A 24,766-nucleotide genomic window follows, 5' to 3' on the forward strand; every position below is an offset into this window, starting at 1 on the left:
AAGTTACAGAAAGCTTAATACACCTGTTGCTTCTGACATGATGCAAAAGCAAGTTTTTACACAGAAGTATCTGAATATAACAGATTAAACAAAACCCTTTCAAACCAGAAAAGAACAGGGAAGTCACAGGGACAGGAGAAGCCTGTAGGTATTTGACTGCACCTGAAAAAGGTCATTATGGCAGCTTTCCTAACCAAAGGCTGAATTCGAAGTCGAACATCAGGAAGGGCAACATGAAGTCCAAATGTGACCTAGAAGAATAGGAAAATAGAAGTGGGAAACAAGAAGAGAGAACTTCCACTTGTTGACCATGATTGCAGTCCAGGATTTAACAGAGCCGCAGCACATCTCCACACATCTGCTGTAAGAAGTGACAGAAAAGGTTCACTCAGAAAACAAGAGCAATTCTGCATAAACCAACAATGATTTCCTAAGACCTGTGTTGCATACATGCCAATCTTGTACAGGCCACCCCCAGAAGCAGCCCACCTCTTCTTACCTACTCCAAAAAATATTATTAAAAAAAGACTTTCTTCTGACAAAGCTTTTTTTATGTGAAAGTTTAATATTAAAGTCTATGACAATAGTATAAAGAATTCGGATTAAAGTTGTTTTTTTTTTACACAGGGCAGAGCATACAGTCAAAGAAAGCTCTGCCATCAACTCGACAGGGATAGAAGCACATTCAGGGTTGATTAAAGTGCAGTTTCATGGCAATTCCAAGACCTCCATTTCTTTTTCCTGCATGTGTGCAGTTGTTACCCATGTGTTCAACAGCACTGGTACCAATCCCCTCAGAAATCAAGTTCTGCCCAAGTGCCAAATCTCTGTGGCTGAGTCCTCTGCTGCTATTTCCATGGCAGTAAAGATCTAAGAGCCATATCCAATTCGGTGTGATTGAGATGGCTTGCGGGACCATCATGGGAAGAATGAATCATCTGCCTTGGAAATATGTTTATGATCACTGCTCCAGTCTATTTACACATTCTTGAGACACGCAACTCTTACAAGGGTGTTGATATTTATATAATTCCATAAATTTAGACAGTGCAATACAAACAATATGCAGTTGTAGCTACAAATAGCAGAGCAGTGGGACAGCTTTCAGCTATTTCTCGTTTTCTATATGCCACAAATGAGATGTATGGCACAGGTTAAAAGTTAAGGAACTAGAGGACAGAAAATAGTTATTAAGCAACAAAAAAAGCCACGTGAGTCTCCCTGTTTGAGGTGGTGGAATGGAAGGCTAGACTCTACCCAAAAAAACAAATAAAATCAATCCCTGAGAAGGTAATTCATCTCCAACATTTAACCATGACTAAAAGATGAAGTGCAGCAAAACATTTTGAAGTGGAGGATTTGATAATAGATCATGTTCATGACATGGTTTCCATGTCACTGTGACAAATTAGCACCTGCACAAGGACTCAAATGCACAGTGTTAAGACTGAATTCGTTTCTAAACCTTCGCTGACTGGTTTGCTTTGTTTTGGTTTGTTTTTTTCTAATGTTCACAACCATTCATGTATGTACAGCCACACAGAAGGATGCACAGATTCATGAAAAATTGCTAGATAATGTACAAACATCATAAACATTGTAACAATGTGCCAAGGAAAACTTTTTCCAGACTAATAAATTCCCAGAGTATATTAAAGAGGGACAAACAAGCAACTTAGTAAACTTTTCAAACTTTGCTAAGTTTAACTTAGCATTCTCAACACCAAGAGCTTGCTTCAAGAGTTAAATTTGTCCGGCAATGACTATAACAACTATAACAGGGGTTAAGGCCTGTGATTTAACAATGGGTACCTGAGGTCAAACATCAATCTAGCACTGACACAAGCAGTTAGCAGTTATTTTTTTTATACTTATTTTTAAAAAAGGTTCTTGCATCAGTCTGCACCCTCATTTCTATTTCTCTGCTCAACTCAGTTCAGAGAAGGGGAGACTCCTGGTGCAAGCAGTACTTTTAGAGCCAGGTCAGTTATCTCTGCATTTATACTTCAGACCAACAACACGAAAAATGCAACAGGTACCACTTCAGAAGAACATTCAAATAATTCTAGACACTCAGATAGTCACAAACACTCTAGGCCATAATCTCACATAAGGAGGATCCACCCTACCCTAACACTGCTTTGGCTCTGGCGACGGACTGATGCTGTCCACAAAGGAAAGCAGAGCAATGAAGCTCCAAAGCAGGGATCCACACCTACTCTAGGAAAGGTCACTGTGTCACTGCTGCTTTTCAGCCATGGGGAAACAAGTACTCAACGCAGCTGCTGTTTTCACAAGGAAACGGTAACCTCAGGCAGAGCAGATCAGAAACATGGTTTTAACAGTTCTCAGTATACACTTTAATAATTATTTTGTTAGACCGATGTCTTTCAGAAGTGTCAGATAGAAAAGCTGAGCCTTTGCTTTATTGTCCAGCACAGTTATCTCCTACAGTGCTTCTTCACACTGAATTGCTGGGGTTTCCCACGTCTCCTCATCTGCTGGGTGAATTATCTGTGATGTCTGATCTATGGATGCTTCCTCACCACGGGCTATTAATTCATCTTTTTCTCCTCCTGCTAACTGAAGGTCAGAGCTACAAGAACGATTAGATCCGTCAAGTTTGTCTGTCAAAGTCTCTGCTGTAGTTTTAGAGGGTTGTCCAGTCTCTGTTCCAGCTTCGGGTTCTGCTTTTAAGTGAAGTCCAAACACATCGTTTCGTACAATGTACCGAACACACTGCAGAATAACATTCCTTTCGTGCCGGATGTCCTGGGCCAGTAACTGCAAAGAAACAAAAAGACCCAATGACCAGGAGAAAACCAATCTGATTACTAGAAGCAACTCGTAGTCAGGTCTCATGGAGGTTTGTTTTCTTTTGCACGGGGTGCGTGCGCAAGAAGGTAAGAGATGCACCGTCAGCAAAAGGCCCGGCACAGCACACAGGAGGTGAGACCAGGCATCTGGAAAGGAGGCAAGGAGCGAGCTGCCCTTTGGGGAAGCAGCAGCAGGTGCTAGAGCAGCACGGGTTGATGGGTCAAACACCACTTCTGCAACAAGAGATGCTCAGAAGGGCCACTATTTATACTACTTACAACTGTTCCACTGAAATGGATGAAAACACTGAAGTGCCCAAAATGAATGCGTTTAAGCACCATTCCTTCAGCACTGTTGGTGCACTGAGGCAGGCTGAACAAGCTGACAAGTCTCCATGTATGTTTTGGATTAAGCTGTCGGTCTCAGTTTGCACAGGTGGCATAGAAAAATCAGTGAATATCTCTAAATACTGGGAGAGAATTGAGGAGGAAATTCCAAGAGTAGACCCAGATGACGCTTTCTCATATTATGGACTACAAGAGACACCCAAACTAAAGAATGCGTTCTAGGCCATGGGCAGTGCATCAGTGTAGCAAGTCTGTTGGCATCTCTTAAGCTTTGCAGGCTATACTGTATCTGTAATTTAATATCCCATGCATCTTTTATTAGCTAATACCTATGAGTGAAAGATACTTATAAATACACAGAAAGGGCATTTTTCAACACCTACTAGACTGGGGGTGTTAAATAGCAGTAACTATTTTGGGATATAATCCACCAACCTAGGTCTAACAGCTTAAAGAGCTAGAAACCTTCCACATTTCCTTCAGCCTCAGTAAAGTTCGTTTCAGTGTTAAGAAACAGCCAGGAGGCTGAAGGACATTTCGTCCCGGTGTCAGAAGAACTAACACTGAATATGCTACAGGTTTAAAGCAACTAGCTAAATCTGTGGCTACTTGATCATTTGCAAGAGATCTGTATTGCACTTCCTAGCTAAATTGGGCTTGTGAAGTCACAGAGAAGCTTGCTGCTGGAAGTTTCAACAATGGTCTAGCCAGGTACTTTACAGTACACATTTGTTTTATTTCTGTTTAGACTATTTATTACGAGGTGTTGCAAGCAGCTCTCACCAGGTATTACCAGCACTGGCACCCGTAATGAGCTTTCATAAGCCTCCTGCCTCAACCAGTAGGTGCACAGCCGGGCAGGGAAGGGGCAGCGTAATGGGATTCTTTCTGCAGGAGAAAATGCCTGAGTTCCCAAATGGCCTGATAAAGGCACAGATGGGACATACCACCACCCCACCTATTTTTTAAATGCATTGGTAGATAAGACTGGAGCAATGCAATACGGGCCTTATTATTCTGGTAGCATTGCTAAACACACGTTGTTAGCGTGACTATAATAAACACGTTTTAGGAGTGCTCAAATTGACTGTCTAATAAGTGCCAAGACATCTCCACAGCTATTTTCCTACCTTCTACCCCCTCGCCTTTTCTTTTTTTGGAGCATCATTTCACTGAGGTGACATCTTTTTCTGAGCCATACTACTACTACACTTTCTGGACACATTTTCAGCAGTGATTCACTATGAAATTTCAGCCTTGCTTCCTCAAGGTTTTTACGCAGGAAAAGCCTACCTGCAAATGTCACGCACCCCTCTGTGATTCACAGCCACAATACACATCCTTTAGCAACAATTTTAAACATCAGAAGGCCAAAAATGCAATTTTAAAAGTGGGCTACACTGGCAAGCTACAATTCAGACTTCCTTGTTCTGCCAGCATCTATAATACCTCTCCCAGCATGCAGGACCTTCATATGACTTTTTCCCCAGAGTCTTCACTGCTTTGATCACCAACGACTTTGAAGAGCAAGAGATAAAGACAACTGCGTGCTCAGGGAGCTACACAAAGGGCAAACACTTCCTTTTTCAGTCGCTAGCAGCTTTAATTCTTGGCAGCAAATGTAGTATGTGCTAAGAGGACTATCAAGGGATTTCTCCCAGATCTGCAGCTTGGGATGTGCCTTCCCCACTATCTCTTGCCTAAACATCCTGTGCTGTATCAGAGCCCTGATGTCAGTGGCACCCGGCTTTCTCCGGAGCTCTGCCCAGAGTTTTCCTTTGGCAGGGAAGCTTTATGCCGGCTATTCACAGGATCACAAGTGTAGCCTACCTCCTCTTGCCCTCCTGGCCAGTACTGCTCTGAGCACTTAAATGCGATAAAAGCTTCAGCAAAGTTTTATCTCTAACAAAGAAAGCCAAAGTTCCAAACAGGGTGCTTCACACTGTTACTCGGAACAGAACCATGACACCTCAGAAATCCCCCTACAAATCTTTTGACCCTTCTGACACAGCCTGCTCCCCAAGGCACCCATGCTGTCTTCCTCAGGTTGGTCTCAACATGCCTACACAGAAATCCATGCATGTGCAGGCTGCAGCTCTACAGTTCCAGTCACCAACACCCTTAAGAAGACGTTTGACTGCAGCTGAAGAAGCTGTCTCCTCAGTCAGGTGGCTGAATAGCAAAGCCGGGCACAAAGGGAGAAGGATCAGCATCAATCTGACAGGATCACATACAAACACATGACAGAACATTACCACAGAAAGGGGAGAGGTAAGAAGAAAGGTTTTATCCTCTGTGCAGCTCATTTTAGGCACACGATTAAGTTGTCACCTCTTGCTCACCAAAGCCAGTCGTTACCTGAACGCACACCAGGAAACTTGTACGCCTGTTTCAGCATCTACACTTGGAGGGAAACTCTCCCTTGGCTATTTTAAGACAGGGCCTTTGCTCCAGCTAACAGACCGCTCTAACTTCCTGCAGGGGAGAGGAGAACCACTCACAATAGCGCTGCTCTTGTGCAGCAGGCATCGTTTTAGTGCTAAGACTCACCATTTCCAGCAGGGTTGGACGACGCTTTGGAAGGAGAGTTTTCTTCGCCCGTTTATCAGGGCCTCTGGGGGAACCTGCATTTGTACTTGAGGTTCTTAACGTTGTGTCCACAGATTCTGGATGTTCTTGGTTCAGCTTTGGATTCTGATGAACTTCAGTAGTTTGAGGCATATTTCTGAGCACAGCCTGGTTTTCCTCAGCTTTTGTTGCAATCTTGACAGAGACTTCTAAAAAAAACCACAAAAAACAGTTCCTAGACTTAGCATGCTTATATCCCCACGCACTGGCAGCTCATTAGTACTCCTCTTACTCACATAACCTGATGTAAAATATGTGCAAGGATTACTTGGAAGAAGGGAGGCTTTTGTTTGGGTTGGATTTTGGTTTTGTTTTTGGTGTTTAAATGCAAAGAATAATCTCTAAACAGTCATAGAACAGTAAATGAGATACTTAATACTTCTGTTTTTTTCAAGGAGGTGTGGTTGACTTTAAGAAGTTGAACAAGATTTTCGGCTCTGCTTTGTGGAAGTACATTGCTTCCTCTTTACAGCATAGCTTGCTGCAAGCTTGGCAGTTGAGAAGGCACTACACTGGGGTAGAAAATGCCCAAGTTCAATTCCCTGCTTGCTAGATGCCCTCTGTAACTTCAGGTAGATCATCAGGGGCAAGAAAGGCATGGTAATTAACTGCAGAACAAGGAGCAGCAGCTCTCTGCCATACGCTGATGTACACACTCAGAGAAGCATGAAATCCAAGCACTACAGAGTGCAAGTCTTACTGCAAAACCCAGAAGCCTTCTGGGGAAAAAGCCCTTAAGGACATGGAAATTAGTTCACTGCGAGTGTATAACAGCACTTTCCTGGCTCTATTCAAACATGATTTGAAGCGAGACTCAAGACAGGCTGCTTTCCCTCCTCTCCAACAGCATGCCCCTAGAAGTCTTTGGAAGTTTGATGATACACACCCTAACCAAAGAAATTTTTATGTCCGCCCTTCAACCCAGGTCACAGCGCTGAGAAAAGGCAAACAAAGCAGGGAAAGAAACCCACTCAATCTTTCAGGAAACACTGCTTGAGACATTCTGAAGTATGCTGTAGGGCTAGAAAAAGGCCAGGAATTAGATGTGGCACAGCCAAAGTGGACAGGGTCACTGCAGTGCACCAAGTGACTGCACAAATGCCCTGCTCTGTCTGGGTACTTCTCCAGGACCAGGAGTTATCACTATACTTGGGAACTAGTAATGGCTCACACCATAAAGTAACCCATTTAGTGCTCAAACTGGGAGGAAGGAAGAATGGGGAAACAGACTGGGAGGAAGAGGACATATGCTTTTACTCCTCCCTGCTTCTTTATGCATGACTCGTACCAGTAATAGCATGCCACCGAAAGCACAATGGAGAGATCTCAACACAGACTGCAAAAACACCCCTGTGCATAACCTTTAACAAGCTTCTCTCTTTACTTCTATCTGTTGATTTTTAAGCTTATACAAGACAGCTCTGAATTACAGCACCAGACAGACCCAAAAAAAAAAATCAAGGCAGTTCCATAAGCAGATGTTTTGGAGATGCAGCCAATGCCACTGATCTTGCATTATATTAACAGGTGGGCCAATGCTTACATGCTGCATTTTATTCTGCAACACTTATGCTTTATTGAGAAGTTTTTTCAGGAAATTTTGAGTACTCATTGCTTGCAGTTTACACTAGCAATGTAAAGGAAAAGAGGCAAAGAACAGCAGGGTACGAGCATATACACACCTTCAGGCTCACTCTCAGAGGCACTGCCATAGTTGGCTGACAACGAACTCAGGGCTGAGGTGACCTGCTTGGGAACAACAGTCATCCCCAGCTTCCCATCTTCAGCTGCTTCTTCATCCTTGTCAGAGTCTGCGGGGGAAGAAAAGCCAAGAGGGATTTTTCTAAGTTCTCCTGTATGAACAGCCACCTTAACTGATCATGGCAGAGTGATAGGCATCATTGCTCAACACTGTGGATTGATAAAGAGCATACCTGCCTACTCTCCACAGATATTTGGTGGAAAATCTCTCACCACTGATTTACAGTTAGCAAAGCTATGGAAGCAAAGACATTCGAATTCCCTGTACAACAGCTTGGGTTTTCTTCACATATTAAACATAATTAGAGGTTTTATTATAAAGCTCAGGAAAAAAAAAGGGGATTTCATAATGTGTTTTGAAGTCTCGCTGGATTTAGTCCTGTGGAGGCAGGGGTGGGGATTCAGAAAGCCAACAGTTTCACAACAACAATTAGCCTCGTGCAAAGCACAAGCAACAAAAATTCTTGGACAGTAGAAGAGTTCATAAGGGACATTTAAGGCCTACGCCACAAATTGGACAAATGTTTTCAGCAGGACTTCAGACTGATACTCATAACACTCTGTGGGGATTTAAGTAAGTGAGGTATTGCAGTCTTACTGTAATATTACTGCTACAAAAAAAGAATACCAGGAAAATAGAAAAGAGGCAAGTGGCACAAAAATGATGAAATGGAGCATAGTAAGAAAATAGAACTACCAGAAAAAGCTTTCTAAAAAATAAACATGCAAAATTGTGATGGCTTTAGTTTAATGCAAAGAATCTGTATGTGTTAAGACCTTGGAAAGACACTCAGATAGTGCTGAGGTTAAGAAAACTAGGAAACGCTTTTCAGTAATACACGTTCAGATGTATGTAACACTACCACAAACATTTTGAGAAACTAGCCTCTTCAGACTCCTGGAAAAGACTGGTTGCAGTCTTTTTGTAAAAAGTTGTGCCCTCTCCCGCCCCCCCATCTGTTTAAGCTTGAATATCACACCCCTCAGGAAAGCTGCCCAATACTTTGTAAGCAGATATGCTGTAATAAACACTTTTGAGATCTTTATTTTTAAATCACAAGTGTTTGGCTATTTTCTTCTAATATATCAACAGTTGTCAGTTTGATTTATTGGAGCTCATGTTGTATGGTAGAACAACTTTAGCTAAATACACAGGTGTTTATCTAAAACTACTTATCTGCCTCTTATCTGCCTCTTTTCCCTCTTTTTCTTTTTTCTCTCTTTTCTTTATCTGTACTCTTTTTTGAGAGGCTGATTCTCATTAGTTTAGTAGTCACATCAACTCCCAAACACACTGGAAGTTCACGGAAATGCAGCGCATTTTCTTAACAGAGAACATACTGCACTCACATAAATTTAAGCAATTGTAAAGCTCTGACATTTACTCCAAATTATGTTGATTCATAGCTGCTCTCTACTTCTACCACATTCAAACCGGGAAGTGCACACTGGGGTCAGATGCTTTTTACACTTTAAAAGCTGTCTAGTCATGAAAGTAAAAATCAGTTTATGAATATGTGAAAATCAGCTTTTAAAAGCTGTTAAAAATGACGAACTCGGCTTTTTGGCAAATTAGGAAGACACTTACTGCAATACATTGTCTATTTGACAGTACCTACCACACTTGGAGGAAGCGTTATGATCTACTGAATAGAATTGACTGTTCCTGGTCAATAGATGCCCCACAATTTTAGACCTGACAGGCTTATCTTCTTACCTTGTTTCTGTTTATAAATTAAGAGAAAAATGTCCTTTTCTTCATATCATTCAAGTTCTTTATCTTTGAAGGAACTGGATAATGAACAGAACTTCAGCGAATGCATTATGCAAAAAGGCACTGCCTCTAGAGAAAGGGCTGCTGCTGTTTGAAAGGTCTGAATACTCCAACAAAATGTTTCTATACAGCAAAATCATGGCCTTCAGTGGTATGATTAAGAGAAAATGTTTATTCTACTTAGCTGTATAAAAATGCAACTGCTTTTAATAACATGTAATAACGCATTCCTTTTCTACCTATTATACCAAAAGTTACTAGCTGTACTTTGGTATAATTCAAATTTCTATCATTAAGCAAAACACAGATGCTGGGGAGAAATGCAGTTCCATTTAATCACCCTTTGTTCCCCAACTAGCCAAGATTAGTGGAATAAACAAATTGCATAGGGATGCTGAGCTCTTGTTCCCACTAATTGAAGATTATGTTTTCCAGAGGAGAAACTCAGCATCCGAAGTCTTTCCAGGGGATGCATTCTAGCCTTATTGCTAAAAATAGAGTATAAGCCAGCTTACTTGCCATATTCTGAGAGCACTACATCACTGCTGACTATATTATAAATAGTTGAATCAGTGGTGTTTATATTGCTGCCAGCACAGGGAAAACAAAACATGCTCATGAAAAAAACCTAAGCAGCAATACTTTAGAAAATATACACACATGGAAAATATCAAGAACGATATAGATAACTTAGCAAAAACTGAAATTAAGGGGACAATGCTTACATTTTAGTGTCATTTAAGTGATTTAACTCATAGAAGGAAAGGCATTGTTTTCATGTTCTCAGTGTTAAAGGACACAAAGGGATATTAAGTAGTCTTTAAAAATGATTCTGCTTTCACACTGCTTGATGCTTCCAAAACCCTGGCTAGCAGGCAAAACTTTCAGTACCTTAATTCAAAACCAAATCAGATGGTATTGTTTCTCCCCTACCATTGTGCCTGGCTCATGAGACTCCTCCTCACCCCAAAACATCGGTAGCTAGCCTCCCAGTCAGTCTTCATCTTCCCTGAACACCGCAGCAAAAAGAAACTTGCCTTAATAAGAAATCTAGCTCAGACCAAAGACAAGCACCACCAAATGTACAAACACTTCCATACATCGTCTTCGACACTGTTCTATCTACTGATACCAATCCCTATGGTCTCCTTCCCAAAATTACTACAATCTCAATTCCTTAAGGCTCGAATTATTTTCCCTCTGCTGCCCTTCCATACTAAGTGTTTTGAACAAAAAAGGATTCCTTATCTATGGAGGCTATAGGTAGAATAAAATTATGGTCAAGTATTTGTTGAAGACAGAATTGAGGTGTTCCCTTAAGAGCCCAGAAACCCTCTTCAATTTGATAGCTAAATATTGATTTAAAGCTAGTAATGTATTTGAAGATGTGAAGCCAAAATAAATATCCAGCATGGATATTTTTCATATTCAAGACACTCCTACATCCTGTCTCCCCTCTTCAAATTAAGATGTTTTTGATAAAGGAAATCTGATGCTTCAAACATCTTAAAGAAAAAAACACGTAAAAATAACTTGCTAGATTTTCCCTGTGTTTATAAAATATGATTAACTTGGCTTGCAAGCAAACTTATGTAGAAGTTCTTAATGCTGGCAGCATCTTAAACATTGTGTCAGCTTTTCTAAATCGGAATTTTTCACCTTCTTCAAATGACTTCATATTTTAGGATCTTTACCAACTAGGCCTGTAACAGGAAAGTAGGGCAGAAGCTCCCTGAACTGCAAGATTTGCCCCATTTCCTTTAGATAAAACACAGACCCACTCCACAACGTTCACTGTGAGTCTTCTTAGAAGACCATGTCCTGAATCAGGATACATCTGTACAGAAGTGTCCGTATAAAAGGAAGTTCTAAATGCAACTTTTAGACACTGGGATGTTGGCCTATATTCAAAGTTACAAAATTTTGACCCCACTGACCCTAGAACTATTTTAGCCACAAAACTGGACTTTTTGATAATAACAATGAGAAGATAAGTATGACAACAGGCTCTGTGGTATTATTGTCCAAGCATACTGGAAAGCCTTTCATTAGATTTACTTTCATTAGTTTTCTACTAAGAGAATTTATTATAAACATGCCCAATTAGCCCTCTTTCCATCAAGGGCTAAGGTTGTGTGTTTTGTTTTTTTGTTTTTTGTTAAATCTCCAGGTCCCCCTAGAAGCTGCTAGCTGCACAGAACATTACATAGCACTGCTGAAATGATTACTGAAGTTCAAGTTTTGCATCTTACCAACATCACTGTTTGCCAGAAGACTGAGAGGGTCCACGTCCTTCATGCACAGCTGAGCCTCTGAAACAGGCTGCTTTTCATGTTCTTTTTCACACATGCTGTTTTCCGGTCCATTAGCTTCGTTTTGATTTCTCTGTGATGGTACGTTATCATCACCACCATTTTTCTTAAATTTCTTCCAGAACTGGCGTTTCTGTTTCCTCCTCTGCCTTCCTTGCTGCCCAGGCCTCTCATCTTCCGGAGCTTTCCACATCCCCTTCATTTTTCTGGAAGAGAGAAAGGAAGTTCACAGAAATGACAACCTGCAAGAATAAAGTCAACTGAAGTCACCAAACAGCTCGGGCCCACATTCAAGGTACAACAGCACAGCACGATGCAAGGGACTTCCTCCGGCTCAGCTACCACACGGTAACAGACCACACACGCAGTCACAGCTCATCTCACTGGCAGGATGTGACCAAGCTGGAACCTTAGTGAAGAGTTTGAAGTTGATGAATTTTATCTTTTAACAAAAGGCAAAGGGCTAAGCAAGCTCCTTGATCCTCTACCATGTGAAGACAGTGTTTTCATTTCAGATTACAAAGTCAATAAACGTTCACTGCACTTAAACAATGAAGTCACTGAAAACAGGCAGAGCATATATGGAATTAGAAGGTAAGCATCTACTGTTAGCATGCTTCCACTTCTGAAGTATTTCTCCAGTTACAGCTCAGTGAAGGATCAATTGCAATGACTGCCCAACCCTTGCCTCCAACTAACATGCCATTCATCTCTTCCTCTGAGAGGAAAGGAAAGAAAACTTTCATCAAGACAGTGGGGTTTAAAGCAAGTCCTAAGCTACAGAATGAGAACAGCATGCTAGTTCCACTAATCTTCCAGGCTACCCTACAAACCACGTTTACAGGAAGGTACCTGGACAGCCTAAAACTCATCAGAATCTACAGAGACAGAATAGGTGTAGACATCAGAAAAGCAAATATAGAACTGAAAACGTAAGCCTCCTGAAGATAGTTTTTTCAAGTAACAGAAGCTTAATTAAGCAAAAACCAGACTACAAATAGTCATCAGCACGTTACAACCACAAGAGACATAGAAGATCTGACAGTCTCGAATGAGCCCCACGGTTCCTTTGACTCAGTACTCCTCTCCCTTAATCTCACCAACAGCATAGCTGAGATCCTGTTAGCTAGGACCTTAGAGTTAGCCCTAGTCACCAGCGTAACACCACGCTCAGTCAAGAGCTTCTTCCTGACACTTCTCCCTGGGTCTTGAGCCGTTTATCTTAACGGACAGCCCCAAAGGTACCTTTCTAACCTGGCACCTTGTCATTGATAAGCAACCAGCAGAACATCTGGTTTTCTGTGCAAGCAGTCACGTTTCTTATCTTTTTCCAGCATTCAGGAATACACTGCTTAGGGACCCTCTCCAGCCGGAGACGCTCACCAGACACTAATAGTCGCGTCTCATGCTGTGGGGTGCTGCGTAAAACTTTCAGTTTCCCCAAAGGCTTGCAGAAAGGCATGAATGTTTTGTGAAAAAGAACTTCCTTTGGTTTTCACTCTGATGAATAAAACGGTCACTTGACAACTGCTCTTCCCGGAGTTAGAAGAAACACTAACTATTCTATTTATCTCTTCACACCAATGCAAGTTTTTTTCTTTTGTCATACAACCCTTCTAAGCCACCCACCTCCGTTTGCACAGAAGTGTTTCCATTTGTAACTCATGCTTCCCTCTTCCATACCTTTCCCGTTGTAAGCTCTTCTTGAGAAGAGAACAGGACCAGGCATAGCATTCAAAATCGCTTTATATTGTGACAAAACACTTTATTCTCCAGTCATTTCTCATTTGTCTAGCACTGGTTTCTCAGCCATCACCAATAACATCACCCACCTTAGTTCTCCTGTGATTCAAGAGAAGCCACCACCTTCCTGTGCATCAGCCTCTCATCCACAACATGAGGCTAATGTTATCTCCCATAACTCACCTCCATTTAAGACCAAACTGCATTCTTGAATCGTGCAACAGGGCTCTACGTCCAGGATGTTGTACGACATGGATGCTACTGAGCAAATATAGGCTCAATTAGACATTCCATCCTTAGCCAAGGGTTAAAAAGCCTTCGATTTCCCCGGGGTCTCAAACGCCCAGGAGGAAACCCCAAGGTCACAAATATCCCACCGAACACCAGTTTGGCATCTGCCTTCCCCTACTGCAAGATGTGCTCTTCACTGCCTGTCCAAAGGGGTGAAAGAGCCACGCTCTATTAATTAGCTGTTGCAAGACACCACACAGACTGCCAAAGTGGTCCTTCTGCATCTCTAATCTCACACGCAGGGATGCTGAGAATTAGCAGTTGTAAAGCACTTCAGAGAACCACAAATGGAAAGTGCTGCAGAAGTGTTAAGTATCTAATCCTTTCTAAATCTTCCTTAGCTATTTGCTTTAATAGTACAGCTTGCAGAGAACAAGCTCTATTCTATTTTTGCCTCGTGCATCAGTAAGTTTGCCAGATAAGCACCAGTTCCAGAATCTTTACTGCTGATGTACCAAGCAGAAACAGGTTTTTGGACAGTAGATGAAGCAGACAGGGCTAGCGGTTCAGGGGAAAAAAACCACCAAACTAGTTTCTAAAATCAACCAGAGGTAAAAGTCACTCAGTGGAAGCAAACAGCAACCGAACAGTAGTTTTTTTTTAGGACTTTTTTCCTCCCTAACAATTTTCCAGCTATAAAAGTCCTGACACATCTAATAGATAAACATGGAATTTCTGACTGACATTTAAGACTACATATGGCATCTGACTCACAGTTCACTAGAAGAGCTACAAGAGTTACCAAATAAACCTGTAGACACCCCACAGTTTATTACTCTGACAAGCGAAACCCATCTCTGCTTACAAGAATCTCCAAACATAATTCCACGTTTGTAGCTTTGGCCCCTCGTGTCCAAAGCACTTCTGCACCTTTTTATCTTTTGAAGGAAAAAAGATGCTACTTCAGTCTTTTATAAGCCTTTCCTTCCAGAATCATAAGGCAACTGGTTGGAGGGGGGGGTGGGTAAACATCTGAAGCAAATGCAGCACCAAGGTTACTTGCATTATCTTTTAACAAATCATACTAGCCTCACACAAACCCTATCCTGCACTAGTTCACCTGATTAAAAACAGTGCAAGTTTTTTTTTTATTTTCTTTATGCAAGGAGATGTATTCAAGGAGCTTTTCATCAACAAGCTCCAGCTTCATTTCCACATGGCAGCAAATTTAATTTAGCAAGTCTCCCTTCGAAGTAGGTCCACTCCTGCCTTCTGGCCCAGTCATTCCGGTTTAAACAAGTAATATAACAATCCACCACTCCTAGATTATCTGAAAGTCTTCCCACAGGCCCTAAAACAGAGCTAATGGAGTTGGCTGTTTCCATATAACACTGACACTGGGGAGAGTAGAAAATGAAGTAATAAAAATAAAGTGAGAAGTAATTCACAGCACAAGAGAAACAAAAATCCAAGAGGACCAAGGACTGGGCCTGTAAGAAAAGGTAGCAGGTAGATAATGAAGATGGAGGGTAGAAGAAAAAAGCAACAAAAGCACTGCTTAAGCTATAAAAACAGTTAATTCTTCCTCTGCTCTTCATTTAAAGTTTGATTTATCATCTGAAAGTAGAGAGTTAAGAAGCCAAATCCACTCCTAAAGTCTCCCTGGGCCATTTTCAGGCATAAGAGGATTAGACCACACAGCTTCATTATGTTCCATCCCCATTATTTCTTTTTCAAAGACCAAGGTTAGGGTGATCTAACAAATGGCCACTAGAACATGCTTTTCTCAAACAAGCCGGAGTGCAGAATTCAGCAAGAACATCAGGTTTCTAGACCAATTATTGTTTGATTTAACTGAAGTGGACTATGAAGCACTGTAAACAAAGGAACATTACATCTGCAATTTGTCAAGTGACCTGTACCCTGCTAAAGTCAGCTAGATGGTGTGAACAGTGAAAGCATTGAGTACTTGGACGCCACAGTAAGAGAGCTTACTTTCCTCTTAATGAGCTCAGAAGTGACAGCCTGTTTCGAAATGCTTACCCAAACTGTGGGGTAGTCAGGACTTCTCCCCTTTCTTCCTTCTCCATCTGCATCACCTTCTTCTTCTCAATGTTCGCTAACGTAGGAAAATTTCTAGGAGGAAAAAAAATCACTTGTTCTGAAAACGTTCACTGTAGTTGGTCAATTCACCCTTTAACAAACCAACATCCACTATAAGCATACGAGATTGTTAAGGTGTTTCATGGAAGGGTAGCAGACTGCTTCCTTCTTCAAAAGACACGGCAAGGAAAAGAAGCCTGAGTATTTACGCTTGCTTACTTCAATACCAAAAAAATCCACTAAACTGGCAGTATTAGATTTACCTAACCAAACAAGCTCCAGACCAACACTACAGTCATGCTTTTGGACCCTCTACCTGCCCCTGCACACAATAGGGCATGATTTAGTCCGGCAAGTCCATTTTATGGTGCTTTAATTGGAGTATTTGAAGGATCCTGGGGTATAGCATTCCTTTAGCGAAACAACTGCCCGACTCTTTTGCACAAAAGGTTACAAGGACAGCTTCTGGGTGCACGATTCCCTTAATAGGATAGATAAGGAAAAAACCTACAAGCTTCCTCAGTACGGTGCTTGCATACTGACCTCTATTACACCAATATTACTGCCCTTTTTTCTTCCAGTTTCAAGAAAAATTGTTAAGTCACGCAGACAAAAAACAAGCCTACTGTTACAACCATCTCACAAACCACCCCTCTCTTCCCACTCCCCACCTCCTCCACCATTTTTCCCTGCAGATGAACGCCACGCTGGTTCTAACATGCGAGGCCTCCTGTAATTTGCTGTCAAAGCCTTAACTGGCTACCCTGGCTGCTCTGTAAACACCAGTTAGCTAAATCCCCGCGCTCTGAGATAAAGGTAGGAAATGGGAAACACCCCCACCCATCTCTGGAGAACACCACAGAGGCTCAGTATTTGATAAGTCTATTAAGCTCCATGTTATTCCATTTTCAAACAGCTACTTACTATAATGTAGCTATCAAAAAGGACTCCTATCTTTAATTATTTAATCTTATCACACGCATCTCCTCCATTTTATAGCAAGAACATTAAGCTTCACACTGATGCAAGACAGCTCCAACCACATACCAGGAGAAAAAGATGAAAAGTATTTTCTGAGACACACCTAAAGAGAACTTGTCTCGTTCAAGAGGATTTGAGTATGGGCTGTCAAAGTCTATTTTCATTGGATTTCTCCCAGAAAATCCACCACACAGCTCAAGTGAGCATAGGGACATGATGTTTCTCTGTTCTTCCTCATTAGCTACATTTCTTCATCCACCTTATAAAGCTCCCAGCAAACAGCAGGTGTGGAATGAATTAATCTCGGGAGTTTCACATTCACAAAGACCCCTGTGCTTGGCAGCTCTCCACAGTTTTAGGATAAAACTTAAGATGCTTTCCTTCACAGGAGTAAGGTCCACAGGAAAAGAGCTATTTAAATGAGTTACCTACGCTCAGAAGAACCCCAAGCTTGTCTTAGGCATGTTTTTATTTACAGGGACATAAGGGAAGACCCTTAATTCTGGAGAAAAAAAGAAGTCTTCCAAGTGCTCCTGTAGTTATGCTGATTAACAACATATTCAGACACGCTCTCAAAACGTGGTTTGAGACACGACTGCCTCCCACTCTCATTCCTCGGAGTTACCACTCCCTCCACTGAGCCACCATAAAGAACTCCGTAAACGCTTTCAGTTCGATTCAGTGCCAAGAGAGACAAATTTCTCTCAGAAAGCCTCTTCAGTTGACAGACAGGAGCTAACAGCTGTAGAAAGCTCAAATGTGAAGAAAGTACATCTGATAGCACCCGTACTGATCATCTTCTCCAACTTCCCCTGAGAGGTTCAACAGCATTTTACTCAACATCCTTACTTTGCTTGCACGCATAACAAAGCATATAGCAGCAGCGAGGTCTATCCAAGGAGGCAGCAAGATCCACGTCATCCTAAAGTGGAGGCTGATGCCTACAGCACAAACTCCATGGTCTTGAGGTACAACCCCATGGTGCAGCCCCATAGTTTACAAAAAATCAACAAGAACAGCTACAAAGTACTCAAGACAGACCAGAAAGCTTATTTTTTTGATAGAGAATTCTTACTCAGAAAGGCTAAAGTTAGGAAGACTGCTCCTGAACTTGCGTAACAACGTAGAATGAAGGGCCTGTGCTCAGTCTCTCCACATTTAGGGCCACGTGTTAGTACCTGAAGAGCTGAGCCGGGTTTATATCCTTCTCGGAAGGTATGCCCTCCTCCCCCAGTAAGATGTGGTTCTTAAACTGTTAGCTGCGAAAGAAGTAACCCAGCACCCAGGTCCTGTAAACAGCTTGTCACAGCTTTAATACAAAAAGCCTCGTCAGTCAACACAAAGGCTTTACAAATCCCAGTGGCTTCTTGTAAAAGAGGGAGTTAAAACCAGGCCGTGATGGACAGACACGGCTTTGACAGCAGTCGGTACTGCCCAAGGCAGCAGCCCCGTTTCGTAACGGCTGCAGATTCCACCCAAAGATGCTTCTATAACCACGTGGAAGTTTTTCAGCATAAGGTGTCGAGATAACACTAGAAAACTCAAAGGCTAAGATTACATCTGCACCAACAAAATGATATGCAGGTAAAGGATACTCTAAGCTTCCGGAGAAAGGGAACGGTAACATTAAGTGTAACTACCTCGGTGTGCCTTCGCAAAGAGATTTTTCAGTAAATTAATCATGTATGACACTGGCTAGTGCACTCGTAGTCCAGCATAGTCCGTCTTGTCCACATAAACCCTGTAAACTAGCTCTTAGGAAGCACTGGGGATAAAAAAGCTTTGCCAATGCCTAGCTGAAAACAGACCTGAGCTGTTTCTGTGGCAGTTTGCACTGAATTTCTGAGTCCAGATCTACACAAATCGATCATCTTCACAGGAACAGCGCTGTGACCAAATTGGCTCGGTAACTTCTTAAGCTCATCTCAAATTGTATACATACAACCAACAGCAAAGGGGGCACTGATAGCTCAAAGGGGACAAACACAGCCCACAGGGAGCTGATACAATCCCCTTCCAAGACTCCCAGGCATTTTATCAGGCGCTGCATCTCTAGGGTGACTTCACCATGAGGCAGTTTTATTACTGGTGCATAGCAGCAATTCCAAGTCCTTATCCCACCCACCTTAATCTAACAAGACATTCAATCCACTTGGCTTTGTCTTTAGCTTTATCAGACCCTAGGAAATTCATTTTCCTTATTATGTATTGAACTACTATGAATGCACCACCAGGGAGGATGCCAAGCTATTCGAGAACTACCATTATTCAGCTAGAGGATCACAAATTAATAAAAAGTGGTTTGGCTGACAGCACTGGCCTTCGTTCATTAAGCACATGCTCAGCTTATCAGACATACTGCAGGCTTGGACTGCTGTATTTCCTTAACTGGACCAAAACCCAGCAGATTATAAAAAGCAAGTGGGGCAGGCAGAATTTAGAAACAATACATAAGATAAAGTCATCCAGTGTTAGAATAGAACCTAAAAAAGAAATAAGTTTAGGTATTTGCTTCAGCATCAGAGCAGCTTTGTCGTATTTCCTGATAACCTTTCTAACCAGCTCTTCTTGAGCAAACAGCTGGCCTACAGGACTCAGATTTCACTTGGAAAGAATGGAAGACAGCAATGCCACAATCTGACACATTAAGGAGATGCACTGCTGGTAATTCCTTCTAAGCTTGCATTTGAAAGTGCTGAAGACAGCACATTTCCCAGCAGTTAGAACAGACAGGGCAAATCAGAACAAGAAAAGCAATTGTAATCGCCAAAGCCAGTGTCAGACTCCACAACCAGTTGTCTGCAAAACAGAAAAAGCCTTCGATCCTGTACAATTTCATCTCTACCCCTGCCCATTTAACTTCAGATTGCTCGCCTTATCAGGTTCAGTAGGCCAAAACCCACTAAAAAGCCTTCATATCGCTCGCCTTAGCAGGTTCAGTAGGCCAAAACCCACTAAAAAGCCTTCATATCGCTCGCCTTAGCAGGTTCAGTAGGCCGTAAGCCATTTAAAAAAAACTTTTAGGTAGAGACACAAAGACTGAAACAGCAACCAGGGCATCCTATAGACACAGAGTGGAAAACAGCATTCTGACCTGGCACACTTAGTGCAGTGCAGGGATACTCACTCATCGCCAGCAGCTGAATAAAAAGAAAAATCTCAACTCTAGGTAATTTATAACAGCTGAAAGAACAAGCAAGACAGAAGTGTTAGGGATGCAACATGGGAACACATTAAATCATCACAAGCTAGATAGAAACACACTACTAATGACCTAAAAAGATTCTAGAAGCTCTGGTCAGAGCTAAGAATGAAAGAAAAAGCATTTCTCCTTTGACCATAAACCAAAGCTGTCTACTAGTTCAGACTCCCTCTGGTGTCCCCCTTTTCTTTACAATGCAACGTTTACTGCCAGTCAACAACAGGTCTTCAGCGCTAAGCTGCTGCTTTGCTGGAAGCCCAATTAATGCCTCACAAAAGCTCCCTTTTCTTTTTTAAAGAGAAAGCTGGGACGGCTTCCTCGCTGTGCAAAGAGCAACACAAGCCACCCAGGCAGTCATTCTACACGCATCCCTTATAGCTAAGCAAGAAGCCCGCACAGCAGCGGAGGTAGCGAACTAAGCCGCCGCACTGCTCCTTCTAGTGGCCGCGGTTCAGAAGGCCCTCATCCCACACTGCCTTTTCCCTTGGTGGTCATGACTACACCACTTCGCTTCCATTTGTTTTACCGTCCTACACAAAACAGAGCTCGCAACCTTGTACCACAGCCAAATCATACTCATCTGTAACAAAAAAAAAAACAGTATCTGCCGTACGAGTCTCCACAAAGTCAACAGAAATACTCCCAGGCAGAGCATCATCCTTGCAGTTAGCCACAGCCTTCAGTCACAGGACCCAATCCCCAAGCAAACAGGGCATAAAACATGGGAGTACATTCAACTCCTGCTTCCCTACTGTCCTAGTACACGGTACAGCATGTACTCACACACCTTGAACACCACTTCAAAACTTAAATCTTAGAACCAGCCACTCTCCCACAACATCCCAAAACACAGAAGGAGGTAAGTTGAGAAATGGAAGTTGAAAATGAAGAGACCCTGCATGCAAGTATTCACTTTTCCCTTGAGGCCCATACTTAGTTTTGTAACAGTAGCTCTGAGACAGAAATCTAAGGACATTGTAAGAAATAAAGACTAACGATCATGTGGGGGGGAGAGAAAAATTTAGAACAAAAGCCACTAAAAAAAGCCCATCCCTGTTCTGTTTTTTTTTTTTAAAGTACATTTTAAAAAAAGGAAACTTTGGAACAAAAACTCATCTTGCACTTGCACAGACCACAAGCAACTTAGTACAGTTAACTAAGGCATTTGAAGTATGTTTCCAGATCAAAACAAGCTGGTATAAACAGATACCAAGCGATTCTCTTCATTTGAGAGAGGAGAAAGACAGCGCAGGTTATTTTCATTTAACGAGACCACCAGTACAATGCCAAAGCCGATCACCAGTAATCCTGTAACGTGATTTATGTCACTTTCCACTCTGCATACAAGACTCTTGCTCACAGAAGCAAACCCATGTACTGCTCACTCACAAGACTATTCCAAGTCAGGGACAGAAGTGAGGAAAACCTACATCACCTTTCACCTGCTGAGGATTAGACTTTTTCATCTGTTTTACTCTGAAGAAGTCAGTGGAATAAGGTCTATGAAAGTACGGTGAATTTTTAAACACTCTAGTGCTGGTAAATAAGTCATACCACTTCACATCACAGAAGGATAAATGAGAAATACGTGCACATGAACTCTGCCTCATACCCTAGCTACAATGCGAGTCAGTCTGCTTGAGGTATCATTCATGGAGTCTGTTTTTTCCATAAGAGAAGTGTCAAGCAACGCAGGAATCTCTTCAAAAGGAGAACTCCCAAATGGGACCTACCGAAACAACAAGGAATGGGTCATCCCCCTAACCTGGGGCACCCAAATCAAACTTTTGGGAAAGCTGACTCCTCCTCTGCAGCCTTCTGTTACAACCACCTGACCAATCTGCATGCAGCCAGCCCCCATCCTGCCACGAGTATCCTGGCACAGGGCAGTTGGTACCTCAGGAGCTGAGCAGCATCAAACGAAGCTGCTTACCGTCCTTCAGGTGCCATCCAGCTACCACTCAGGGAACGTACAGTAAAACAAGCTCACGGGTCACGATACTCACTTTTTTCTTTCTTCTCTCCATTTAGCTATCTCTTCTGGGCTATCTAATTTTATTCTTTTAGCACCAGGTCCATGTACCTACGGAAAACATTTCACAGGTCTTTTAAGGGGGACTGGAAGAACACAAGAAAAAAGCATCGCGTTGTCAGTTATATCAGCATCACACTGCTTTTGTCTCCAATAGCGTTGAGGTCACAGACAGCAATTACAGAACAAATCCATTAGGAAAGAAAATATTGAACGTTCTCATTGGTAAGATTCCTAAAACAGATTCAACTCAGAGGTGCTACATCGTCATTCCAGACGAATGACAAAGCCCCAGAAGAATGAGAAGGGACAGATGGGAAGAGTGGACAGATGAACGTTTTAGGGCCAGCTGGGACACCTACGTTCTTCCAGTGAATCTGAACCAACTTCTCATGGGCACTGAAACTGCAGCCTTCTTCCGTGCACTGCAAGGTAAAGGGAAGAGGGTGAACAGAAGATACAGCACTTTATACAAGCAAATCAGAGCAAGCGTTCAGGCACAGCTCAGAGTCAGTGCCAGATGACTGCACAGCTAGCTGCGCAGAGCTTAAGCCACAATTCCAACAGACGCGACTAAAACCAGTTAGCAGGGTCAGTACACTTGTAACTTCCATACAGGTTTTGAACAGCCAGTGAAGCCAACGTGCCTGGTAACTGGAGAAAATATGAAGTTAAAATAAGAGAAAGATTTGCAAGGCTGTCTAATTTCTAATTTTGGTACTTCTCTGCAATAAAGGAGTTCATTTTTAAAGTGCTTTTCCTGTACAGCATTTTCACACAGGTTTTTAACGTGCTACACCGATGTCACTGAAGTAATTCATAGTGCTGAGGTGAATTAGCAACGACTCGTGAGAATGACATGAACGTGACTTTAGCAACAAAACCAAAGCCACAACTTACAGCGCCCCCATGACAGAGATCAGAAAAAGTCTCCTACCAGGTCTTTTCGTAGCTCAGGGATCTTTGCTAAGTCTCCCATTCAAAGCACGACTGCAGCTATCGACTTAGGCATTAAACCAAAAATCAAAGTGTAAAGAAAACAAGCCAAGCTCAACCTGTGTATGTTGTGAAACATGTTCATCATACTTCTCCTGGTTTTTATAGCCACGGTCACAGGTATCACAGTAGTGGGAGAAAATCGGCTCCTTTTTCTTTTTGTTCTAGGAGGAAAAAGATGTATCAGCACAGTAGTAAAAAGACAATTATTTTCTTAATTAAAAACGGAAATATGTATTTCACATGTAACCATTCAAAAATTGAATCAGAGCATCTAAAACAACACAAAGATGAAGTCTGAGTCTCTCATCTTCCAAACAAAACACACTGCACTCAGTCCTTTCCACCACCTTTCTATCAGTTAAGACTTCTGCAAACACATCAGGCAGACACAGATTCAGCAGCAGCTGGAAGGAGGAGGGGGTACAGCCCAAGTCTCCTAGCCATCCAGTCAGCCCATGCCTGTTCTCACATAACAGGTAAGAAGAGCTCGGGGGCAGCAGAGATCCTTCCCTCTCCCACCATACACAGCAGTGGGATCAGGCTGCCAGGCCCTGAAAACACAGCAGACCACTAACGTAATTTATACCATCAGACATCACCACAATACAAGTTTTTATGGAGTCTACTTGTTTTAGGGTAGGAAATTGGGTTGGAAAGGGCCTTAAAGACCACCCAGTCCCAACCCCCTGCCATGGGCAGGGACACCTCCCACCAGACCAGGTTGCCCAAAGCCCCATCCAGCCCGGCCTTGAACACCTCCAGGGATGGGGCAGCCACAGCTTCTCTGGGCAGCCTGTGCCAGGGCCTCACCAATATCATAGTGAGAAGATTCCTCCTAATATCAAATCAAAACCTACCCTCATTTAGCTTAAAGCCATTCCCCTTGCCCTGTTACTACATTCCCAGACAAAGGGTCCCTGAACAAGCCCAACTCCTGCAGCCTGCCTTCAAAAGAGACATACTTCAGCCTCTTGATCAACCTCGTACCCTCCTCTGGGCTCACTCCAGCAGACCCATGGACTTCTTGTGCTGGGTGCCCTGGAACTGAACGCAGTACTCCAGGTGGGGTCTCATGAGAGCCGGGTAAACATGGAGAATTGCCTCCTGCAACCTGCTCATCATACTTCTTTTGGTAATCGTGTATTTTTTCTCTTACAGACATATTAGAGGAAAGGACAGGGTCCCCACGAGGACACAAGCCCCACGTGGCTGCCACCTTCACGGACTCACACAACAGCAAAGATCGGAAGCGACCCCTGGAGAAGGCCAGACAGCCCAACCCCCTACCCATCCTTACCTTCTGCTTGCCGTTTCCACCCGTAGAACGCTTACAAAACGCGGGCGCTTGCTCTCCTTGCCAATCGTGAGGAAAACCTCCATTCCCACCTTAAAAAAACAGGAAGGGGAACACAGAGCGGTGGGTGTCCGGCACAGCCGGCAAAACCCACGTGCTCCTCGTCCGAGGGCCTGGAAGGGGGAGGGATCGAGGGGAGGACGCGGCGCTGGCTCCCCCCGCCGCCCTCAATGCCCCTCACCAGCGTGCGGGCCCCGCGGGGGCTCGCGGTAGGCGGGCGGGTACCACGGCGGCGGGCCGTAGCCGTCGTGCGGCGGCCAGAAGCCCGGCTCCCAGGGGGGAGGCGGCGGGCAGAAGAGCGGCGGGCGGAGGGGCGGCGGGTACCAGCCGAAGGGGCCCACCTCGGCCAGGCCGGGCCCGAAGCCGCCGCCTCCGCCGCCAGCAGCGGCGGCGCCGCCGCCCGCCTGCATCCTCCCCGGCCGCCTGCCGCCACACGCGCCGCCGACTTCCGCTCCGCGCGTCACTTCCGGCGCGCGGAGCAC

General features: G+C 43.2%; 1 protein-coding gene across 1 annotated transcript; it reads right to left on the reverse strand.

Annotated features, from left to right (window-relative positions):
- Nucleotides 1-24,747, reverse strand: NUFIP1 (nuclear FMR1 interacting protein 1). Its single transcript, XM_035553416.2, has 10 exons — nt 24,466-24,747; nt 24,228-24,316; nt 22,987-23,091; nt 22,294-22,356; nt 21,906-21,982; nt 15,657-15,749; nt 11,580-11,845; nt 7,475-7,603; nt 5,715-5,941; nt 1-2,784 (listed from the first exon to the last, which is right to left on the reverse strand). The coding sequence occupies exons 1-10, from the start codon at nt 24,692-24,694 to the stop codon at nt 2,449-2,451; spliced, it is 1,614 nt and encodes a 537-aa protein (XP_035409309.1). The 5' UTR covers nt 24,695-24,747; the 3' UTR covers nt 1-2,448.
- Nucleotides 24,748-24,766: the final 19 nt, after the last annotated feature.

This window comes from Cygnus atratus, chromosome 1, assembly GCF_013377495.2.
Source record: "Cygnus atratus isolate AKBS03 ecotype Queensland, Australia chromosome 1, CAtr_DNAZoo_HiC_assembly, whole genome shotgun sequence".
Lineage (NCBI taxonomy): Eukaryota > Metazoa > Chordata > Aves > Anseriformes > Anatidae > Cygnus > Cygnus atratus.